A 24,119-nucleotide genomic window follows, 5' to 3' on the forward strand; every position below is an offset into this window, starting at 1 on the left:
ACACTACCTCCACGTGGTACTGACACTACCTCCACGTGGTACTGACACTACCTCCACGTGGTACTGACACTACCTCCACGTGGTACTGACACTACCTCCACGTGGTACTGACACTACCTCCACGTGGTACTGACACTACCTCCACGTGGTACTGACACTACCTCCACGTGGTACTGACATTACCTCCACGTGGTACTGACACTACCTCCACGTGGTACTGACACTACCTCCACGTGGTACTGACATTACCTCCACGTGGTACTGACACTACCTCCATGTGGTACTGACATTACCTCCACGTGGTACTGTTGAAGCCAGTGTTGTGGGAATGGCTTGATCGAAGCTAAACTTGTCATTAATCCTCTTGGCACCCACTCTTGAGAAACAAGTTAACATGTGATTGTGGGAAAGGAGAGCCTCAACAAGTTACTGGCAGCACATCTAATGTGGCAGCCCACTCTGATTCTTTGTTGTGTGTCTACCTGATAGGAATTAACCACACCTTTCATGCTAAACCGCATGTGTTCATTAGGCAAAGAGTCTTAGTTGCTTTCATGTCTTTGTTTGGTGGCTTTCTGAGGTAAAAATATGTGTCATCACGGCATCTTTTATTTTCTATATTTAACCCACTGTGCCTTGTATCTCGAACAGCCTATTCAAATTCAACTTTTGTACGGCCCTTTTTGGGATGGGCAGCACCAAATTCTTCTTTATCCATTTCATACAGGTATAATTATCTTGTTTTGATAAAGTTGCATCCAGCCAAGCACAAAAAGTTAAGATGAAGAATTTGACTGCTTTTTGCTCAGGTCACAGTCGGGTAGTTCAGGTCACAGTCGAGTAGTTCAGGTCACAGTCGGGTAGTTCAGGTCACAGTCGGGTAGTTCAGGTCACAGTAGGGTAGTTCAGGTCACATCCAGCAGGTGTTCCTCATTTTCAATCAAAACGAACCCATGAGTCATGTTGTGAAAGTTTTATGATATTTGCCTGAATACTCCAATGATATAATTCATAGATTATAGATCCAATTGGTTATTGATTATTTCTGGCTCGGATTCTCTGTCTCCCCAGGCCCTTTTATTCCCAATATTGTTGATTGGTGGGGATGTTTACCTAGAGTGGGTTCTAATCAATATTAGAGACGACTGCATGATTGACTCAAAAAGTTGGTTCTGGCTATTGTATTTTGTTGATTTTTTGTCCCTCGTCATTGTGCTGGTACTGTGATAACCTTTGGTACATATGCATTAGTACTGCCAATTCAACAGTTGGGTCTTTCACCATTTGGTAATAATCAGATATAGCATAAAAACTTGTTGTGTTACATGAATCTCGCCTTTAAAAAATAGATTAATGCTATTAATTTGATAACAAATGATGAACATATTTGATATTGACGGAGAGTGGTGGTCCTTTGGTGTATTGATCTCTCGGTGATGGTTGGGAATAATAGACATTGGTGTTTAATTGAGAGGTTGAAATGTCAGAGGTCAATTCATAATTCCATCCAAGTTCAATGGCTCAGAGATACTGATCTGGTTTTGTTTTGTTAGCAGGCTTGATTGGTGTTGGGTGGGACATTTAGGACTTTATGATCTAGACTTTGTTAATACAGTCGCTTTTATTCTTCCAAATTGTGGTTGCTTATTTTCTCTTTAAGTTATTGATCATGTCCATCAATGAAGTGGTTTCCATGTACCTTATACATTTTAGGTTCATTATTCCCTGATTTGTTTTTCTATTGGCTAAATCATACTCATTTATTCTCAGTTAAGGAGTTAATCTGCGCTGACTCAAGAAACAGTGTAAGTGAACATGTTGCATTCTTGCCCCGGGATGGGGATTACGTTGCTTTGATGTCTTGGTGAATTAATTGACGTTCTTCGTAGCAAGAAACACAATACTTGTATCTTCTTTAAAAGTAGTTAGCACTGTTTACATGAATGCTACTGATTTCAGGGTACCTTGAGCATTAAATGACATCCATTCTTCTACAATACTACATGCTCTTGTGGTCTCGTTGGCTGAGAACCCAACTTGGACTGATGTGTGGAATCAGGAGCCCACTGTTGACTGCCACTTTAATGTACTGGCTCTGCCATGCATATGATGCAGTCACCTCTACACTAACAAAGTCTTTTGATCACCTTTGGTGAGGATGTGGCATTCAATTTTCTTAATTTTCTCTGTTTCATTGAATTCCTGTGCTGTTTCAGGTTTACAATGCAAGCACTTTGGGACAAGCTTCCAATAATATTGCCTGTAAATAGTAGTTTCCAATACTATATTGCCTGTAAATGACAGCTTCCAATACTATATATTGCCTGTAAGTGGTAGTTTCCAATACTATAACCTGTTAATGACATCTTCCAATACTACTGCCTGTAAGTGGTAGTTTCCAATACTATTGCCCGTAAATGGTAGTTTCCAATACTATTGCCTGTAATTGACAGCACTATGGGACAAGCTTCCTGTACTATTGCCTCCAACAACTAATGTACTCGATTTAATCCGAGGGTTTTTTGATGGAAAATGTTCGGTCTATTACTTATGTCTGGACCGAGTGTGGCTTGAAATGGTTAGAATCTTATCCAGTATACATGTTTGGAAGAAAGCTGGTATTATGTATATAGAATAGTTCCCCAATTCTGATATAAATTCTTTGATGGACCGTCAAAAAGTTTGCACCGGTATCTGATTCCATTATAGAATCAGTGATGATCGAGCCTATGGTAGACACGACCATGTCTAGTCATACTTTGGCCTCTGTACCAATCGTCGAGACTTCCCAGCGTTAACTCTTCCTTAACAGTGTTGGTATGTGTAGTTCCTCTGTTAAAAGTAGATGGCACCACTTGTTGGTATCGTGATGATGCACCACATGTGTCTGCCTATGTATGAAGTTTTATATTCTGAGGAACAGTGTTATATGTTTAGTTTCTGGATTAATATAATAATAGGGGTCAGCAGCATGCAGACCTGTCATGTTTCCATGTTTGAATGTGATGCTTGAAGACTCACTGCAAGTAACTCAATAAATGTCTCAACCCGCGTAACTTTCTGTGATGGAATGTTTCCTCTTGTAGATACTCTGTTCTCATTGAATGATTGAATAATGAAAGGGTCATAATGACCCTTTGGTAAACATAGTGAACACAGTGATTTGCTGACACTGTCCGAATCCCCAAATTGAATATTTCCAGATTTGGTTTTGTATCGAGTTACAAAGTCTGGAAAGATTGTTTAAAATTGCCAACCAAGGTGTTGGTTGATAGTCCTTAAAGGGGTACGTACCGGCCCCTGCATTATGACCTTCTCATTGAGGTTATAAAGACGTTGATGTACTTATAAATTGCTGTTCATATGTATAAATATTGTTTATATTTTTTACATCCAAGAAAAGGATCACAACTGTCTTTAATGATTGGTGTTTGAAGTACATGTACATTTACAGGATATCGAAAAATAAATCTCAAATATGAAAATACCTTTAGTTTAGTCTGTAATTTAAGAGAGAACAGTGGCATAGTGTTTAGAGCACCAAGCCTAGCCCAAAGCTGAATGAGGTGGAATGCACTGCCCACTCTGAGGATGGCCCTAAACTGCGCAGTGGAGTGCACTGCCTGCTCGGCTCGAGCCAAACAGAAGTTTGTTTGTACTGCCAGTACAGTGTCTACCAAAGATTCCGAACTGGACTGGTGGAGTGCTGGCCTTCATCTCTCCACTGAGACCAGTGCATTCCGTCTCCTATCTCAAATATTGATGTCTGTGATGAGACCTATGTCCCATTGACACTGGGGAGATAAGAGGATGTGAAAAGGTTCAATTGACAAAAGGCAGATGAGAGGATGTGAAAAGGTTGATCAAGGTTCTCAATGATGAACAGTATTCTGGTTGATCAAGGTTCCCAATGATGAACAGTATTCTGGTTGATCAAGGTTCCCAATGATGAACAGTATTCTGGCACGGCTTCCGTTGGAATCGATCAAGGTTCCCAATGATGAACAGTATTCTGGCACGGCTTCCGTTGGAATCGTTCAAGGTTCCCAATGATGAACAGTATTCTGACACGGCTTCCGTTGGAATCGATCAAGGTTCCCAATGATGAACAGTATTCTGACACGGCTTCCGTTGGAATCGATCAAGGTTCCCAATGATGAACAGTATTCTGGCACGGCTTCCGTTGGAATCGATCAAGGTTCCCAATGATGAACAGTATTCTGGCACGGCTTCCGTTGGAATCGATCAAGGTTCCCAATGATGAACAGTATTCTGGCACGGCTTCCGTTGGAATCGATCAAGGTTCCCAATGATGAACAGTATTCTGGCACGGCTTCCGTTGGAATCCATTCATGTCTAGATTCTTAATTTGCAGAGTCCCTTGCGGGATATAACTGCAAAACTTAGGTTGCCATCATTTCTCAGTGGACTGGGCGTTAGGGTTGTCATATGATGTGACTTCACCAATTGAAAAAGAAAATGCAAGCATTGTAAGTTTGTCGCAATATGCATTATTTTATTAGATTGAGATGTATTCTGAATACAAGCATGATATGATAAGTCACAACTTGGACAACTTGAAAAGAAACCATGAAATATCCACTATTTGCTGCATTTGTCTCAAACTTGTAATTGGGACAGAAATATTTTCACAGGGTGATGGAAAATGTTTGCAAGTGGCGTACATAAAAAGCAACGTAGAAACATCTACATGAAAACCAACGAGAGGCTAACGACCAGTAAATGTAAAACAACATGCTAGCGTGCCGTATAATCACATATTTTTGATACGAGTATTTGTGCACCTGTCAACATGACAGGCTTCCTCAGTTACCACGAGACACAATAAAACAATATCACTTTTCTTCCAAAAACGAATAAAACCACATCCAACGTATACTATTAAATTTCTACATTTTTGAAGAATTATTCTACTGAAGACTTTGAAATGATGCTGAAAAATTAAAATTCTTGATATAATCATTGCAACAGCAGCCCGCAACCAAGTGCAGAGTAACATTGTGTGGTCCCAAATGAGCATATCTATCACCAAGACTGCCCTGCAAGAGATGTGTACAATAGATCATGTATATCACAATGCAGATTAGAGATATAGAGAGACCATCTCTCCTGACAAGCCCTTCAATTACAGGATGTTACAGAGAGATATATAGAGACCGTCACTCCCGACAAATCCTGCAATTACAGGTTGTTACAGAGAGATATACATGTAGAGAGACCGTCACTCCTGACAAATCCTGCAATTACAGGTTGTTACAGAGAGATATAGAGAGACCGTCACTCCTGACAAATCCTGCAATTACAGGTTGTTACAGAGAGATATAGAGAGACCGTCACTCCTGACAAATCCTGCAATTACAGGTTGTTACAGAGAGATATAGAGAGACCGTCACTCCTGACAAACCCTGCAATTACAGGTTGTTACAGAGAGATATAGAGAGACTGTCACTCCTAACAAACTGCAATTACAGGTTGTTACAGAGAGATATAGACCGTCACTCCTGACAAACCCTGCAATTACAGGTTGTTACAGAGAGATATAGAGAGACCGTCACTCCTGACAAATCCTGCAATTACAGGTTGTTACAGAGAGATATAGAGAGACCGTCACTCCTGACAAATCCTGCAATTACAGGTTGTTACAGAGAGATATAGAGAGACCGTCACTCCTGACAAATCCTGCAATTACAGGTTGTTACAGAGAGATATATAGAGACTGTCACTCCTAACAAACTGCAATTACAGGTTGTTACAGAGAGATATAGACCGTCACTCCTGGGAATTTATATCAGCTATTGAAACCTGACGACCAATGATGTAGAGAAATCTACACTGCTGCACACCTCAACCTCTCCCAGTGTTAGTCTCCACGCTCTCTGCGGCCAGTCAAGTCTCTTAAACAAACCATCACAAGCAGGAACTGATATGTTTGTCTTCAGCCTCCACACAGGGGCAGTCTCATTGATGGACAATGAAAACTTTTGAAACGTTCAAGCATTACACGTCTCTTCTTTGAGTATCCATTAGCGAGCGAATGTGACTTTTATCCGGTTGTTTTGGGAGACTTTTGAACTTTTCTTGGATGCCTTCTCCGATGGAACTTGTGACTCTGGTAATGACATGATGTAGACATCCTCCTGATCTAGCAGGTGCTCCTGAAAGGGGACAAGGAAACCTGACAGGCAGCTCTGGTCATCATAAACTCCTTTACAGGTTAAGTTCAAGTGAGCAGCTTCTCATGTTACTGAGTGCCTCTGAGGTGACATGCTGAGTGCCTCTGAGGTGACATGCTGAGTGCCTCTGAGGTGACATGCTGAGTGCCTCTGAGGTGACATGCTGAGTGCCTCTGAGGTGACAAGCTGAGTGCCTCTGAGGTGACTTGCTGAGTGCCTCTGAGGTGACATGCTGAGTGCCTCTGAGGTGACATGCTGAGTGCCTCTGAGGTGACATGCTGAGTGCCTCTGAGGTGACATGCTGAGTGCCTCTGAGGTGACATGCTGAGTGCCTCTGAGGTGACATGCTGAGTGCCTCTGAGGTGACATGCTGAGTGCCTCTGAGGTGACATGCTGAGTGCCTCTGAGGTGACATGGCTGTCACAACTTTTGTAGAGAGCTTTCAGACGGACCTTGGTGAAGCCACAATAAAGCAGTCCATCATCTTGCTAAGTTGGGACACATCAACCAATCAATTGACATTAAACACTGACTTACTTTGATTGTATCCAACTTTTCATTCAGGTCCATCCCTTCTAATGGCTTCTCAGCTTTCCCATTATGACATTTATCAGCCAGATCATCAACAGCCATCAGCACCATACCCAGGAGCTCACGCTGCAACCAAAGAGTTATCGTGTAGAAAACCAATGATGATCAGTGGCATAGCAGTTCGTCAGTCAAGATCATAATCAGGAGGCTACGTGTTAACACTGTCCATTATTTCGTCTTTACCCTTAACATACTTAACCCAGGTGTTTAAATGGGTACTAGGCCTACAGGGAAGCTACTCTGAGTTGCTTTAGGCTACAAAAACTGGGATTAGGTCCAAGCCAACATTAACAATTTCACTTTTGGGAATGGTGGTTACTTACTCCTCTGAGGACTTAGGGTGGTAGAGAGTGACTAAGTTTGGTAGTTCTCACCTGCTCTCTATAATGTCCTTTCTTCGACATGCCCTTCTGCTCCAACTGTTTGTTATTCTCGGTCTCTGTCTCCTGGTGCTTCTGCAGTTGCGCCAGTCGGCTGTTGATGGACAATTTGTTTTTATTGTGGTCTTGTTTGTATGCTTCAAGCTGAGCCCTCAACCTTTCAATCTGAAACCATCATAAATGTGGAGGATTAAACAAACATCATTAACATTATAACTGAGGAGGTGGTAACACAGCAGATATATGTTGTCTTGTTTTCAAGAAGTTGTCAGTTTCAAGTTGCTGCTTCTAATACATACAGTACTGGTCAGGGTCTTAGTGACTACTCAGGTCTGCTTAGATACAGTACTGGTCAGGATCTTAGTGACTACTCAGGTCTGCTTAGATACAGTACTGGTCAGGATCCAGGTGACCTGTTAGGTCTGCCTAGCTACAGTACTGGTCAGGATCTTGGTGACTTTTTATTTCTGCCTATCTACTGTACTGGTCACGATCTTGGTGACTCTAACTCAGGTCTGTTTAGAGAAGTTAGAGAACTTGATTACCTCATCTGCCATCGCTAAAAGATTGTCGACCAGTTGTCCATTGGTATCACTCAATGTCCGATGCCTCATCATGAGTCCAGTCACCATGTTGTCATTCATCTCAATGTAATCTAGAAAGAAAGAAAGAAAAATCACAATCTAATTGAAGTAAACAATAAAATGCTCAAATTTTGCATATCAGTGCTTAAAGGCTTTGTTTTTTATTGGTAGATTCCACCTTTACATTTTTCCACACCATGTTTACAATATACACATCAATTTGTTGTAGGCCTCAACACATAGCCAGAGGGATCAATCTAATCACAACACTGTTTGACATATTATGAGACCAATAGCATGCTACACTAATTTGTCTATACATGAGCTATTGATACTGTACACAGCCCTTTGGCGATATTGGACAGTCATTTCTTTACAGGCTTGGGTTGACAAACATGCAACACAGTCACATGGATTTTAATTTGAGGATTCTGACTCTTACTGTAAGTAAATGATTTAAAACAAGAGACACATTACCAGCAGCAATGCTAATAAAGACAAATGCAGTCAATGAAACTTGAGATTTCTACTTCTGTGAATGAAGTCCAGGCCAACTAAAAAGTGTTTTTCATCCTCTGAAGGAGTCTATTGCGAGTTATTATCACTTACTTTCTGGTAATGAATCAACCACTTTGAGTAAATAAAGTTCAAATTTCTTATATGACTGTAACTTCTTCTGTAAGAGCCTGTGTCTGAAAGAATAAAAACACTCATCATACACTTATTCAGTACACAAACCTGCCAATACAGACACAATAGAATCACACTAGTTATTCAATATTTCAAATCCAATTTAAATATTGATAATCCCAATCTACACAATGGGGCTGACAAATCAAAACTACAAAACTCATAAAAGATTCATCAGTCATTCTTTATACTACACAATATTTTTGAACCTATATCCAAGGAGATTTAATTGGAGTTGATTGACAGAGTTTTTATGCAGGCCAGTATGAGTGAATTGAAAATACTGAATGAAAAAAATTAACGTTGTTGTCTTACACTGTACGAACAGATAGTTTCTCTGGCATGTCAGGTAATTATCTTTTGGGGCAGCTTTTAGCATATCTGCAACAACTTTTACAGAATGAGAAGAAAATTCTCCGGGGGCCAGGCATGGTAATGTGATGCTCTTCCTAACGGAAGCCTTTCCGTGGGCCGAAACATACGAGTGCTGAAGGAAGTAGAAACAATCTCCAGCTGAAATTGGTGAGATTAGAGATGCTATCTAGATGTCTCACACTTACCTGGCCTTGAGTTCTTCCAGCTGTTGCACCAACATCTCATATTCTCTAGACTTCTGATCCTTTAATTTCACTTCTGTATGATATTTTTGAATTGCTCTCCTTCGTTTTGCTTCATTTTCTTTGATAAACTTTTCAAACTTGGCAACTCGATCTTTCATCTGAAAGTGAAATAGTAATTATAACAGTGGTTTTATACAGTTTTGATAGGTTTCCTTCAGCAGCCAATGCATATCTTTCTGAAGCAGGGCGGTTTAGCCTGCCTTCTTTGTCTATGCCCTGGTCTTTTAGATTTCTAGCTAAAGTTAACTATGTTGGCTGAGACATGCGATGATCACAGCATTTTCATTGTAGATTATCTTATGAAAGCCATTAGCTATGTTCAATACTGGCAGTCGCACAACACCACAGAATCAATTTTGAGAAATTTGAAAATCATAACCAGACTTCCAAGGGTAAATGGTTCGAAACAATTAGACAACATTGCTGATAACAGTTTTTCACCGGACACCTAAACGGCATACCATTTGATGCCACCTTGACCACCTGAATGAGCAACACAGAGATATGCTACTCTGTAAAAGACCTACTTTTTGTTGTTTTTTCTGAATCTCGATCTGTCTCTCCGAGCACATCTCCATCCGCCTCCTGAATTCTTCTCTCTTTGCCTGCAGCTCAACATCAACTTGTTCTATTTCAACCTCTTTCTTGAGTAAGAGGGTTTTCTGGAGTGTGTTAATACCCGTCTCAATGAGACGGTCAGCCGACTCCTTGACCACAGGGTACGCAGTGATGTCATCCTCCTCATCTTCTCTGTAAAATATGGCGAAGACGATTGAAGCAACAACTAGTTGCACAAGTCCCTTATTCGGAATATTCCTTTAACTCAGGCATGTCAGGTGGCTGGAACGAGGCTTTATTGCAGACAGGAACTCCACTAAATGGAGGCCAAAGTCCCCCCACAAGGGCTCACTGCTTCGATAGAAATAACCACCACCACCCTTTGGCTGATTATGCCCCTTTCTCTCAGAGTGAACCCCGCCCCCCTCCCCCCCGGTAGTTGGCCCAACAGTGACAAAGGGAACTTCAATGGCTGCAACACATGGGCTCACTTGTGTCTTGTCTGCGGCCCAAACAAATCATTCATTGCCACCTCATCAGATATACAGATACAAAGTATGCATAGTGTACAACTATACACAAAAGTACAGCCTGGTCCCTCCAGCCTTGGCCTCACTTGCCGGGCTCCGACTTCAATGGCAATGGCATGCTACTAACCTTTGATGTAACTGAGTAACGAAAACATTCCGCTTATTGGTGTCTAACTCTAACTTATATTGTCCCCGACCTTTCGCCATTTTCGTTCTTGTTTTGTAAAATAACTTTCCACAAAGATCGTGTAATGGGTCAAGTTGTGTTTGATACAATGTAAACGACTAGCCAGCAGTCACAATGAAAACAACTTTATGGTAATGAGGCTCCTTGGTGATTAAATCATGTGACCAATCATGTGATCCCCTTTTATGGTCACTTGAACTAGTGGAGTCCGCCGTGAATTGTGTCACAACTAGGGTTTGACAGTGTCCACTCTCTTAGCACAAGAGAGTCCATAAGACATCTTAGAGTCACAACCAAGAGATAACTGATGGAGGGTTGGACAGTGTCCACTGTCTTAGCACAAGAGAGTCCATAAGACATCTTAGAGTCACAACCAAGAGATAACTGATGGAGGGTTTGACAGTGTCCACTGTCATATCACAAGAGAGTCCATAAGACATCTTAGAGTCACAACCAAGAGATAACTGATGGAGGGTTTGACAGTGTTCACTCTCTTAGCACAAGAGAGTCCATAAGACATCTTAGAGTCACAACCAAGAGATAACTGATGGAGGGTTTGACAGTGTTCACTGTCTTAGCACAAGAGAGTCCATAAGACATCTTAGAGTCACAACCAAGAGATAACTGATGGAGGGTTGGACAGTGTCCACTGTCTTAGCACAAGAGAGTCCATAAGACATCTTAGAGTCACAACCAAGAGATAACTGATGGAGGGTTTGACAGTGTCCACTGTCATATCACAAGAGAGTCCATAAGACATCTTAGAGTAAAAACCAAGAGATAACTGATGGAGGGTTGGACAGTGTCCAGTGTCTTAGCACAAGAGAGTCCATAAGACATCTTAGAGTCACAACCAAGAGATAACTGATGGAGGGTTGGACAGTGTCCAGTGTCTTAGCACAAGAGAGTCCATAAGACATCTTAGAGTAAAAACCAAGAGATAACTGATGGAGGGTTTGACAGTGTCCACTGTCTTAGCACAAGAGAGTCCATAAGACATCTTAGAGTCACAACCAAGAGATAACTGATGGAGGGTTGGACAGTGTCCACTGTCTTAGCACAAGAGAGTCCATAAGACATCTTAGAGTAACAACCAAGAGATAACTGATGGAGGGTTTGACAGTGTCCAGTGTCTTAGCACAAGAGAGTCCATAAGACATCTTAGAGTCACAACCAAGAGATAACTGATGGAGGGTTTGACAGTGTTCACTCTCTTAGCACAAGAGAGTCCATAAGACATCTTAGAGTCACAACCAAGAGATAACTGATGGAGGGTTTGACAGTGTTCACTGTCTTAGCACAAGAGAGTCCATAGGACATGTTAGTAGGCCTTTTTACACGGTACGTGTTGAACCAAACCGGCCTGAACCTACCCCGGGTCAATTCCGACAAGGTCAGTTCACCTGGAGTAAAATCCCATTCAGTCGGTGCGGGTTAGCCGAACCGGTAAGCTTCCACACTCCACCGACGTACATGCTCTTTCAGGTACCACTTTCATGATCGACCTCGAGTATACCACAAAGAATGGGACTGCAAGTGGACTATATTTTTTATTGCCACCATTGATAAAGTGATGGTTGGCAAATGAGTTCGGGCTTTGTTCAAAGATTGCTGATTGAGATTTGTCAAGTTATTATCATTATCTCATGGAGAGATAAGCTGTAACACATCTAGTCAAACCAGTCGGGAGGGACCATGTATATAACAGGTCAAGAGCACACCAAACATTGCCCAAGGTCGACTGTTGCAGAGATGACCGAAATCCTCGCAGAATGATGTCCTCATCTCTTTTTTCCTACACGTTTCCACACAGCCGATGTGATGCTGTTCTCAACGAAGTAAAGACTCCAGGATTTTATGGCAACAAACAGTTTAAGAGCAGAACCAGATCCAAGCTGTAATCCTAAAACAACACGTTCCGGTTGTGAAAAGTGGCTGCCAGGTGTCTATGAGGTAGACATGTGTAAGTTCAATAGTCGCATGATGTTCCATGGTATCGATGGCCACAACAGAGCAATAACACACAAGACTATCATCGTTCAAGTAACAGGGTTATAACTTTTGTTTCCATTCTGCATACAAAGTTTAAAACCAATCAACTGTAACCAAGCTCAATGTGTTTGTGATGGAGATTGTACTGGAGGGTCAGATCCACATCAAAAAGTCGATGCTCTCGGGAAAAGACACTTAACTATTACAGGTTAAAAATAGAATAGAGGAATGTTTGAATGACAGCACTGTGATTAATGACAAGTAACACATACATATCTTACAGATACTTTTATTTTTTGTTACAAAATGTTGATATTTCTTTCTATGCATAAACGAAAACAACATTGGTTTTCAATCTTGTTACAGCATGCACATCTGTTCAACGTAGTATATCGACGCATGTGCTTGTTTTAGGGTTCATTTGACCTAAATACTTGTGCATGAGCTAATAATTTGACGGTCCACATATCTCACCTGGAAGAGTATCATGTCCTCACTTGAGCCTTTTGCTGCTGCAGTATTTGGCCACCGCCCTCTTGTGCCAGGGTGAATACCAACTCTGAATTGCAGAGATTACTTTTATCTGAATGGTTGAAACTATTCAAAAGTATTGCCATCCATGCCATCAGGATGAAACGAGTAGGTGAGATTACTGTATTAAATCAAATTTGCTCTGAATGTGATGATACTTAATAAGCGCATGCACTAGTATACGTTTTGAAATCCACTTCATTTTTAACCCTTGGGTATGAGTCACGTATTTAGGCAATTGGCCATTCTTAAATTCAAAATAAATTTCACATTTTTAAGGAACAGCGTAGGCCTTTAAGCAAACTCCATATATAGGTCCATCCACTAAAGATATTTTCGTAAAAAGCTCCAAAACAGTTAAAACCAGAGGATTATTCATACACACCGGTGTCATTAACTGTTTCTTTTCCTGGTAAAAAAAGGGCAGTTTGAAGCGAATAGTCCTCTGAACTGCGGACATGAACTCTTGATATAAAAACTGATTAGAAGCAAGTGGCAGTTATATGGTAAAAGACATGTTCTCTCTCACACATCTATTCCATTGCTTCCAAAGAATAGAAACTACGTTGAGTCAACCGTGGAAGTCCATTTGACATGTTTGATGGTAGAATTTTCGGTTCTTATGTGACTTTATCTCTGTAACGTTAAAGCTGAGTTTGTCCAGTGTCAGACGCTTTCTTGGACTGGAGGCTGCATGTCTTGCAATGTTGTCTTGTTATCCTGTTTGGAGAAAAGAAAATATAGATCAACGAGACCTTTCATTGTCATTTATTACCCAAGTCAGTTTTTGTTTGTTTGCCAATCAATGTATGTGTGATGAAAGCAACAAGTTTACTAACATGAATGCTAAAGCCACACTGGACAAAGAAATGAGACTCAGGCTTATGTTCTATTTGCACGGGTTGACAGAAGACATTTTAAAACAGTCTAAACCAACTCCTTATTCATCCTTGATGCCACCAGATAGCATGCAATAATTAAAATATCATGCAATGAAATGAATTTGTTATGCAGATCCTCACCATCATAATTCAGTGCACATACCTTATTATCCGTCTCTTCTCCTGGTGCCGGTGCAACCAAATCCCCTAATGTCGTTTCAATTTTGGCACCAACAGTCAACCCTTTCATCTTATAATGGCGAAATTTCTGATTATCTTCCTCCCCATAGATGGCCTTCAGGTATCTTTGTTCTGGAATGGTTGTTTAAACAATGGAAGGGTCACACTCACAGTGGCTCAATCCTATTGGCTAAAGTACAGGCATACCTCAACTTTAAGATGGCTTCTGAGATTTAACTAAGACACAGCGTGTTCTTTTCCATCAGAAAGAAAGCACGACCAATGATAACATTTCTGGAATCAAATGCCGACACTCGGATTGGATATGCAGTTGCTTTTGTGCTGGATAGACCTTCAGGATATGATGGGTAATGTCACAGGGGTTGGTGTGGCCGGACAAAGAAGCAAACACTGACCCCCGTCCTGTGTTTGTGAATTTCTTGTTTTTGGCACTTGTTTGTCTTAGTTGAAACCATGCACATTTGACGCAAAACGTGCTATAGGGCAAGACTGTCATTGCCAGAAGAGAACAGTTGTGTTCTCTAACAACATTAATTAAGTCTTTCTTACTATCTGGTGCCCAAAAATCAGGACTTTTTACCACAATACAGTTGGATTTGACCATATCATTATCAATCAACTTTACCCACAATCTCTCACCCAGGTGGAAAAGGTGAATGAAATGCAACACTGGTTGGTATGAAAGAATAGACGAATTGGAAGAAGTTTGATTTGGCACTGACGAGTCATGCCTTTCACCTTGAACAAAGGATCGCCGTGTCTTCAGGCATTGTCCGAAGTCTGCTTACTAGGCCTTCTGACATGTTCTGTGTGTGCGCATTTGATTTAATTTGGCGCCGATTCATCTTCTTCGAAAAGGCCTATTATGCCATTGACATTGGCATTGACCTGTAAACGAGATAGTTTGTTGATGTGGGGTTGCGTCCAGGACATGGGAGCCATGATATCATACCAAGTGCTGTTCATTCCATTTGTGTTTTACTGTCGGTACATTTGATTGATTGTTATGGAATATGCTGAAATCTGCATATTCCCTGCGACCATGGTGACTTGTCTGTGTGAACACAGGTCACTGAATCAAGTGTCAGTAAAATGAGTGAGGGGTAAATCATTGTAAAAAAGGGTTCAGGTAGAAGAGCGAGCAAGAAATCCAAGAGGTAGTAATCCAATGAGGTCTCGAATAGAGATCGAAAGGCAGGAAACTTCCACTTCACTTGCAAGTTCGCCCCCTGTACATTGTGCAGTGATAAAAATGCTGAAGTTTCTAACCTTTCGGCCGGGACCTCTGCAGATTAATTCTCCTTCTTCAGTTAAAAGAATGGTCAGCTTTTTATTGCAGTAAGTTTGTTCTTCTTCATGATTGTTCATCAGTAAACCATTTTCTGAAAGTGTTTTATGCTTTTCCAATCATGTTTAATTTAATAAAAAAATGCATTATTCATTATTTTCAGTAAGGGCAAGTCCTGGCTCGAAAGACCTTTCCCGCCACGTGAGTGCACGCCGAGATCTGAGTTCTATAGATCCATGCACTTGATTGGGACCAACGTTTACGAAAACGTCGCGTCTCGTCACGTTACAGTAATGTAAAATGCATGGTGACGTGACGACGGCCAACACTACGTCATGTAAACGTTGTTCCCAATCAAGTGCATGAATCTATAGTGCATTGTTCTATGCGGAAAGACTCGATGCATGAAACTGGTCAAATTGGAGTCAATCAACATCGGAAAAAGCGAATTCAGTCAAATTTTGAATTTTTTGGTGCAATTTGTTGATGGAAACTACTGCTGTAGAATAGGTGACTGGGCAGACGACAGCTGGGCAATATTGCCCTTAATAATGTAATGGTCCTTTAGGCCATGGATGGTCGATGCCGATGGTGGTCGTTATCATCATGGACATTTTTTACTATTTACTTTATAACCCCTCGATTCAGTGGCCCGAGGTGTGAACCATGCTAACCAGCTGGCCTAGCCTACAGCTCAGAGACGATGCCAACCCTAACCCGAATCCCAGAAATATACCTACTAAAGGTTAATTTGTTCATTTCAGATTCCTTTTCGTCATCTTTATTCCGGACGAAACGCCGATACAGCAAAATTCCAAAAGCATTCCAGGCAAAGAAGAAAGAGATAATATTCGTCTTGTTTAACCAGTTATTTGGTGGTTTAGGATACTTTTTCATCATTTCTAATAATCATGGATGATTTTTCATTATTTTTATACAAGTGTGTATCTAGATATGCAGTCAGGTTATTGTTTTCTGGATTCTTTTCAACACGATTCCATGGATTCAGCTAAGATCATATTCACGCAATTTCTCTAAAGTTCCGATGTCCACCAATTTTGTGGGGGAAATCAATATGGCCGTTCGTCGGTGCAAATGACGTCACGGCGTGGAATTCCGTTCATTATCGTGTCAGTATCTACTTTAAGATCCTACTCACGTGTTGTTGTTTACTTTTGGGACAGACTTTTTTTCGTTGTTCAGAAGGCTTGGCTTGGTCTTGAGAACTGGAATTCTGTATCCATTTACGTTTCTTTTACGGATGCTCATGTTTAAGCGTTAAGCACATTGACTTAATCTTTGCTTATGGCTTGCCTGTGGGGTATAATATAACCTTCGTCAAGTCACTTAGTGGGAAGCATATCATGAAATGCTTAGGCCATGGGGATGATTAATCCGGTTTACCGTCCACCTCCCGCATGGGTTCAGAGCGTACTTCAAATTTTTCATTATTTTTGGAAAAAGCAGTTTATTTTATTGTTCCTTTTTTTCTTCAAACAATCTTTCCAAGTGGTTCAACTTCACCTAAACTGACTGAAAAACACAATAAAAACTTGATAGGGTAGGGCTTAGGGTGTAACAGCATTTGTTATCTCGCCAGGTCTGGTTGTGGAAATATCTGCAATCTCATCAGGTCTGGCTGTGGCAGCATCTGCAATCTCATCAGGTCTGGCTGTGGCAGCATCTGCAATCTCATCAGGTCTGGTTGTTGCAGCATGTTATGGTATGGTTGTTGCAGTATCTGCTGTCTCTTCAGGTCTGGTGTTCTGATTTCATGCATTCCCTTTATGAAAATGATCAGGTATTCACCATACATTTTTCCTAAAAGTGGAGACAAGGTCCACCCTGTAGAAACATGGTGCACTACATTGGGCGAGTACACATCTAGATCAGACAGAGTACGCACATGGCACATCCAGCAAAGACTTGGTATACTCCCTGGCAACATCTCGAGATATGAAGGGGAGAGCACATCGAGAAGAGATATGGTGCACTATTATAATAATAATAATACGAGTCTTATATAGCGCAGTATCCAACCATTAACTGGCCGCTCAAAGCACAATTGCATTTACAAGAGACCTAGAGAAGGGGAGGACACATCGAGAAGAGATATGGTGCACTATTGCATTTGCAAGAGACCTAACCCTAACCCTCAAAGGGCCCCCCTCTATCCAGCTGTGCTGGATCCACTCCCTAATTTGACGGCGACCTACCATGTGGTCCAGTCACCAGTCAGACAAGGATCCCCTTTGGTGAGTTGTTGCTACTTCTGGCTGTACCGTCGCTACTTTTTGCCGGCTGGGTCACTGGATGTCCCAAGTCATGCCCGCTGAAACGACAAGTGATCATATCAACATTGTTGTGGCGATACTGTACACCATCCCTTCGCAATTCCCACAGCCCGTGATCACTCACTGTTCACTAAAAGATTGGAGAAACAAGTCGTCACAATTCCGTTGGCGTCATATGCAATTTGAATTGCAGCAGACGTCGCGGTTTAACATAAGTTGTGTACCGGTGCTACGGAATACGCTGCATGACACAAGGGCCTTAACATCACAGTATAAGAATCATATTGAATTTGGCTAAATCACAGGGCTCAGCCAGGCCTCTGCTTCTGGATATGATGATGTGATGGGGGTGGGCGAGGGGGTTGATCCAGCAGCGGCTGGCGGACATTTGTCTTGACTCTTGCTTGGCGCTGCTACAGCTTAAAGTGCTGTGGTACAGCCTAGAAGCAGTGTCATCACTGGCGAAATCGACCAAAGTTTGTGAGGGACTGAGTTCCGTCCAAAAATAGATATGCCACTGCATTGCGCGATTTATTTTTTCACACCAGGTGACGTCATTTTGTTTCCCATATTTGGCATAATTTATGCCGCAGCGTCATTGCACGTAGGATTTTACGTAGATCGACATACCTTTCCCAGCCACCGTAGGGGGACGAATGAAAATGAAACAGATTTTTTTTTGAAATTTTTTTTGTTTCGTTTTGTCCCCCCCGACTTAATTACCGTAGTCGTCCCGCCCCGAAAAAAAATGTCGATGTCCTTTCCCAGTCATTGTTCCTTTCGGATCTGTCGAGCCTCTTCAGAAATAGCGGATGTCCACGACTGAATTACTTTTAAACCAAGATCATCCTTTTGACTTTTGTTCACCGTAGTTGACAGAATCGGCTGTAGATAGTGTATTATAACATCCACATGTCATGCTTCCTTACCACATGAAACCTACTAAAGCTTGGTGCCAACCTGACTATGACCAGATCAGCAGTACAAAATATACAAATTATGCTATGATCCACTCGTATAAGGCTGGCACAACAAATGCAGTGACCATGACGAGCACGGCATGAAAGCACCAGAACGATTCTATTATTTAATGACATGACGTAAGTCGTTAAACTGATGTTACCAACGCTCCCAATAAAAACTGCGCATTCAAGACTCGTGGAGCTTCAAGATCAGACGCGACGAGCACAGGCCACGCCACATTTTCTAAGCACAGGCCACGCCACGCAATGGTAAGACAGATTCGGTCTTGGGCATAACTCTGGCATATCCCAACCTCCACTTCTGTAAATGAGCACACATCCAATTCCGAATTCCGATTTCCAAGAAATTTGCCGTTTTCCTCAACAACCAAGAAGCCAATGACGGCTGCGCACTGAATCATTCCTGTCCAGTCCTCGCCACATGCGAACTCCTGCTTCATTTCAGTATGCCAATCATTTTTGAATTTCGTCTTACTCCAAAGATTTATCCCCCCCCCCCTTCAATTCAAAATATTTACTTCATTTGTCTGCAGAAAAGGCTTCGTGGCCGAACTCCACGTGTCCTTTTGTTCGTGAGGTTTAGACAGTTTCGGTTGGTTTTGGCTCTCATAAGTGAGGTTCCGCAACACTCCCGAATGACGACGAGGAATTCTTTGTTTTTGTGACGAATTCTTTTATGATTTTGTTCGAATTCGTCAAGAACACCTTAAAAATCGCACCCTAAGCTTCTGGGCCTTTCACTCGGAACAAGTTTCTAGAGCTCGTGTTACCGTTACTATCACTTTTATCATTGCAGATGCCCCAAGCCAAGTTCTCCAATGCAACCGACCATGAATGATGTCTATCGCGAGGTGAAGGGTATGTATAGAGTGATATGTATGTGTGATTAGCTGGGGGAGAGGGTTTGGGGGGCGTGGGATGTGGGAGGTTGTCGAGGGGATGAGTATGGGTGCGGGTGTGCGCGTGTGTGTGTGTTTGGTTGATCTATGTCCTGTATTTTTTTGCGTTTTCTGTGTCTTTTGCATTAGTTGTGATGTTGACTCTCCAATTCCATTTACAGAAGGTCCATTCCGCGGACTCCGTATGGAAGGCGTGTGCCAAGCAGCCGGCCGACGACGTGGCGGAGTCCAAAGCACGGTACGCTTTGTGTCTCTTGTCGGGCGCCCCTAGGGGACCCTGTCGTTCGGTTCTACGACTGAGGGGGTTCAGCATGAGGGCGTGTCGTCTTCGTTCATTTTGCCATTTCAACGCGAAAAAGAGAGGTTTTTATATTAAATAGGCCTTCCCTCTCTTACGCTGTTGAAGGGCTTAAGAAAGTTGACGACATGGTGCGGGATGGAGTCCGGGACGGTCTCCGGACTCGCCTTTGCCGTTAATCAGACGGCTCGCACTTAACTTGATGGGTTAACCCTCTATGCTCTCCGGCGGCAGTCGTAGAAGATCAGGCACTGAAGTAGATGATGTTACAACAAACAGGTGAGATTCACATTTTGTTAAGACATTGATGTTTGCGCAATTTTAGCTCTTTGACCGATTCTCCCCTGAGATGATTGAAACATCCAGAAAAAATTTGAAAGATTACACGAGATCCTACTCCAGTTAGATCGTTACATAAAGTTACGTTACGCAAAATAGCGAAGCTGGCGAAACATTTATAACTGGTCACCGTGATCTTATTATGGACTTGTAGCGCGATTATGGGGTTGTAACTATTTTGCTGTATATTGTCACGAGGAAAGAAAAGCACGCGACCTAACGCCAACCTATTATGTAAGTGATAATTAGGTTAGTCCAGGAAATGTTAATAAATAATCATTCCTTATCGTTTTTTGAGAACTTTTTTAAAGTATATTTTTTAATTGTAAAAAGTATATGAGACAAGACCACAATTGATTTTTTAAGCCTTTTAGCAGTTAAATTGACGCATCAAATTATGCGTGGTGTTGTGAATCTGAAATTTAGATTATGTTATTCCGGACAGTCGGGCAAGTAAATGGTGAAAAATAAACTGGTGATTGACCACGGAAATTTTTTGATAATCGACAAATTAGACAGACTTTGATATTTCCACTCTTTTCAGCCAACTGGCAAAAAAACCTCAAAACACGCCCCCTATTACCCAATTAGCAAAATTCGAAATTAATTTTTTCATCAAATCATTTCTTTATATCTGTAGACTTGCCACAACAAATATTTTTTCAATACCTCTCCAAGTATGTACTTGAGATTTAAAAACATGCACTCGTCTAATTGATAGGCCTCGACCCTCCAACCGGCTATGAATAGTGGTCTTGTCTCATATGCCTATCTCGCAAGAGTCTCTGCAATGGTCATTTTTATCACGGTAGTCTCGCGCAGCCAGACCTTCTTCACTTCTTTATAGTATGGCGCAAGCCAGGCGTTCTTTGTACTAGACGTTTTCCACCACAATGTATCTGGGCCGAAGAAACACTGCCCAAGATTACCTCGAGCTGGAGTTAAGATTAGATTATGCTAATGACTCGAGGAGCATACTTCCTCATTTTAGTTTACCCAGAATTGTGCATATCGATCTCGATCGCGCGAAGCTACTCAGACTAATACCATTAGGCCCCGCGTGGTGGCGCTGAGACGGCCGCTGTAATCAAGAGTGGTTGAGACACTCTAGAAGATACTTGGTGATAACAAATGACGGACCTAACCAAAATTACATTTTCGCATTGCTACAATGAAAGACCTAATACTGAAACCACATGTCTGTTGACGGTGCCTTAAGAGAGACTGGCATCGTGCCTAGTCTCTCAAAGCACAGTTAGCAGACGCCACTACAGTACAGTACCCCCTCACACTCAGAAACCACCAACGCCCACCCCTTCCTGCTACCTTAATATTTCTGATTTATTCAATACATCCACTGTAAGGTCTTTTCCCACTGAATCCGTTTCCATTTACAGCATCGATGGAAAGACCACCTCCCAATGGAAGGAAGAGGGTCGGTGCGATGGGGCATGCTCGAGGAGGGCTGAAGATGCACGATCGTGGCGTGACAGACGTCTGGGGATGGATTTGGACGCGAGCAAGATGTGTGCCGCATTTAGGGTAACTTCATTTCATTATTTTTGAACCCAATTTTAAAAATTATGAGCGATTTAAATTGTTAAGATTCTTTTCAGGAAGAGCATCCGGGAGACCAGTGCGAAGCAAGATCCATCTTGCAGAGCCAAGAACACCGCAGAGAGCCCAGCGTGTGACGAGAGCCCAGCGTGTGACGAGAGCCCAGCGTGTGACGAGAGCCCAGCGTGTGACGAGAGCCCAGCGTGTGACGAGAGCCCAGCGTGTGACGAGAGCCCAGCGTGTGACGAGAGCCCAGCGTGTGACGAGAGCCCAGCGTGTGACGAGAGCCCAGCGTGTGACGAGAGCCCAGCGTGTGACGAGAGCCCAGCGTGTGACGAGAGCCCAGCGTGTGACGAGAGCCCAGCGTGTGACGAGAGCCCAGCGTGTGACGAGAGCCCAGCGTGTGACGAGAGCCCAGCGTGTGACGAGAGCCCAGCGTGTGACGAGAGCCCAGCGTGTGACGAGAGCCCAGCGTGTGACGAGAGCCCAGCGTGTGACGAGAGCCCAGCGTGTGACGAGAGCCCAGCGTGTGACGAGAGCCCAGCGTGTGACGAGAGCCCAGCGTGTGACGAGAGCCCAGCGTGTGACGAGAGCCCAGCGTGTGACGAGAGCCCAGCGTGTGACGAGAGCCCAGCGTGTGACGAGAGCCCAGCGTGTGACGAGAGCCCAGCGTGTGACGAGAGCCCAGCGTGTGACGAGAGCCCAGCGTGTGACGAGAGCCCAGCGTGTGACGAGAGCCCAGCGTGTGACGAGAGCCCAGCGTGTGACGAGAGCCCAGCGTGTGACGAGAGCCCAGCGTGTGACGCGAACCCAGCGTGACGAGAGCCCCACTATACAGAGGTTTGAACATGATCCCAGTTTGAACACGACAAGGACTTGGTGAGTAGATAGAGGCGAATTTAGCTCTCATCACAGTGAGCATACACAGGCAAAAATATAGATTATATATAGATTTTGTGTTTACCATTTCTATATAGCTTTACAGATTCTTTATAGAAATTTCTGCCTGTGTAGCTGTTGGTGCTTGAAGGAGTAGGCTGACATGACCTTGCCCAGGGAAGCAAAATGGTACCATTAGAACCGTTCATTTTGGATTGATCCCTTAGGACCATTTTATTGGATGCCAGATATTCGAGTGATCGACTGAGCCCTTCAATTGGTTGGCCGCCATTTCCCGTAATTTGAAAGCGCATCCACTATACCATACTATGCAGCACAGCTTGTTTACAAATTGTCTTGACGTCTTCAAATATCTGCCGTGACTTTGCCGACTTTCAGGACAACAGCCGTGCCCGGCCACCTGACACGATCCTGCCAAGGGAAGCGGTTGTGCCGTTATCTTTTGATCGATTCCAAACGGCCAGACAGCCGATGGAGAATGCTGCAGTGTTACTTCAGGTAAGCGGCCAGACAGCCGATGGAGAATGCTGCAGTGTTACTTCAGGTAAGCGGCCAGACAGCCGATGGAGAATGCTGCAGTGTTACTTCAGGTAAGCAGTAGAACCTATTTACTTGACACTTGAAAATCAAAGATTGATCTGCTCACAGAGTAATCAGCTCCTTGAAAAGTTTCATTTGAAAATAATGAGAATGCTCTAAACATGCAAACTGTAGCAAGTGACGTCGGGGCGAGGACTGAAGAGCCCTCGCCATGAAACTGCAGTTGTATGGAATGCTAAAATACAACAAAAGGAGACGTGCAACAAAGGGTTTCAGTGGGGGAAACTTAGAAAAACGTGTCCAATTTTTTTTTTCAGTTTTCCCAAAAGATGGGCAACACCAGAACAAGGGAACCACTCGCTCGAACTGCTGGAAATGACACTGACAGAAGTGGAAGTCCTCGTCCGGAGCCGGTGTAACATCTGTGGTTGTTTCCCATGTGTCAGTGTTTCCAAACAATAGGCAGCTAGAGAGACCATGACTTTTCAATAAGGGGAAACACAGAAAAACTTGTCAATCTATCTTTTAGCGTTCCCAAACAATGAGGGGAAACACTCAAAAATAGAAACACTCAAAAACATTACACCGGCATCACCACATCCAGGTCACAGATATTCATCACCACGACCAGGTCACAGGATATTCATCACCACGTCCAGGTCACAGGATATTCATCACCACGACCAGGGCGTCGCTCCAACTGCTGGAAATGACACTCTCAAGGATGTGCATTGTAACTGGAGGTAAGGATCACAACGTACATGTAATATAGGTATTGACTTGAAACATGTACAACAGTGGGGCGATTGTCGGACTCTATTTACGCTCTAAACTCGGCAGATATATAACATAACGTCTGGACAAAAGCTGATAACTTGCAAATTAAAGGGGTTATTTAAAGACGCCTCCGTCCACCCATTTAAGAAAATGGAAATTGCGGCCAGGTTTAACAGAAGATGATAAGTTGTTAAGATGGGCTTCTTTGCCAATGACGATGTTCATTTTGAAGACACTTCTCGCACTGTATGAAGATTTGCAATGGTTTGATACTTTTGTAGGTTGCAGAGAGTTTGCACCACCAC

The 24,119-nt window shown here is 42.7% G+C and overlaps 3 protein-coding genes and 1 long non-coding RNA gene across 6 annotated transcripts; 2 read left to right on the forward strand and 2 right to left on the reverse strand.

Annotated features, from left to right (window-relative positions):
- Positions 1 to 27: 27 nt before the first annotated feature.
- Positions 28 to 3,485, forward strand: LOC135484595 (uncharacterized). The gene is made up of 2 exons (XR_010446469.1): positions 28 to 809; positions 850 to 3,485. It is a non-coding gene; the product is annotated as an uncharacterized LOC135484595 (long non-coding RNA).
- Positions 3,486 to 4,500: 1,015 nt separating this feature from the next.
- LOC135484592 (uncharacterized) lies at positions 4,501 to 10,801 on the reverse strand. Its single transcript, XM_064766228.1, has 8 exons — positions 10,275 to 10,801; positions 9,587 to 9,809; positions 9,000 to 9,157; positions 8,359 to 8,441; positions 7,711 to 7,820; positions 7,160 to 7,330; positions 6,732 to 6,851; positions 4,501 to 6,176 (listed from the first exon to the last, which is right to left on the reverse strand). Exons 1-8 carry the CDS (start codon positions 10,352 to 10,354, stop codon positions 6,045 to 6,047), a joined length of 1,077 nt encoding a protein of 358 aa, XP_064622298.1. The 5' UTR covers positions 10,355 to 10,801; the 3' UTR covers positions 4,501 to 6,044.
- A 1,650-nt stretch (positions 10,802 to 12,451) lies between these two features.
- LOC135484594 (uncharacterized) lies at positions 12,452 to 16,273 on the reverse strand. Of its 3 annotated transcripts, none has more exons than XR_010446467.1 (4): positions 15,968 to 16,273; positions 13,902 to 14,050; positions 12,801 to 13,577; positions 12,452 to 12,506 (listed from the first exon to the last, which is right to left on the reverse strand). XR_010446467.1 is itself a non-coding variant. In XM_064766231.1 (3 exons), exons 1-3 carry the CDS (start codon positions 16,125 to 16,127, stop codon positions 13,524 to 13,526), a joined length of 363 nt encoding a protein of 120 aa, XP_064622301.1. In that variant the 5' UTR covers positions 16,128 to 16,273; the 3' UTR covers positions 12,600 to 13,523. The 3 variants fall into 3 exon arrangements, 1 of the variants encoding a protein (XP_064622301.1); XR_010446468.1 differs by lacking the exon at positions 12,452 to 12,506 and having other exon boundaries at positions 12,600 to 12,885; positions 13,243 to 13,577; XM_064766231.1 differs by lacking the exon at positions 12,452 to 12,506 and having other exon boundaries at positions 12,600 to 13,577.
- Positions 16,274 to 18,680: 2,407 nt separating this feature from the next.
- Positions 18,681 to 23,481, forward strand: LOC135484593 (fibrous sheath CABYR-binding protein-like). Its single transcript, XM_064766230.1, has 7 exons — positions 18,681 to 18,753; positions 19,301 to 19,362; positions 19,565 to 19,980; positions 21,438 to 21,582; positions 21,657 to 22,476; positions 22,876 to 23,087; positions 23,355 to 23,481. Exons 3-5 carry the CDS (start codon positions 19,962 to 19,964, stop codon positions 22,414 to 22,416), a joined length of 924 nt encoding a protein of 307 aa, XP_064622300.1. The 5' UTR covers positions 18,681 to 18,753; positions 19,301 to 19,362; positions 19,565 to 19,961; the 3' UTR covers positions 22,417 to 22,476; positions 22,876 to 23,087; positions 23,355 to 23,481.
- Positions 23,482 to 24,119: the final 638 nt, after the last annotated feature.

The sequence above is a fragment of the Lineus longissimus genome, chromosome 3 (assembly GCF_910592395.1).
Source record: "Lineus longissimus chromosome 3, tnLinLong1.2, whole genome shotgun sequence".
NCBI classification, from domain to species: domain Eukaryota; kingdom Metazoa; phylum Nemertea; class Pilidiophora; order Heteronemertea; family Lineidae; genus Lineus; species Lineus longissimus.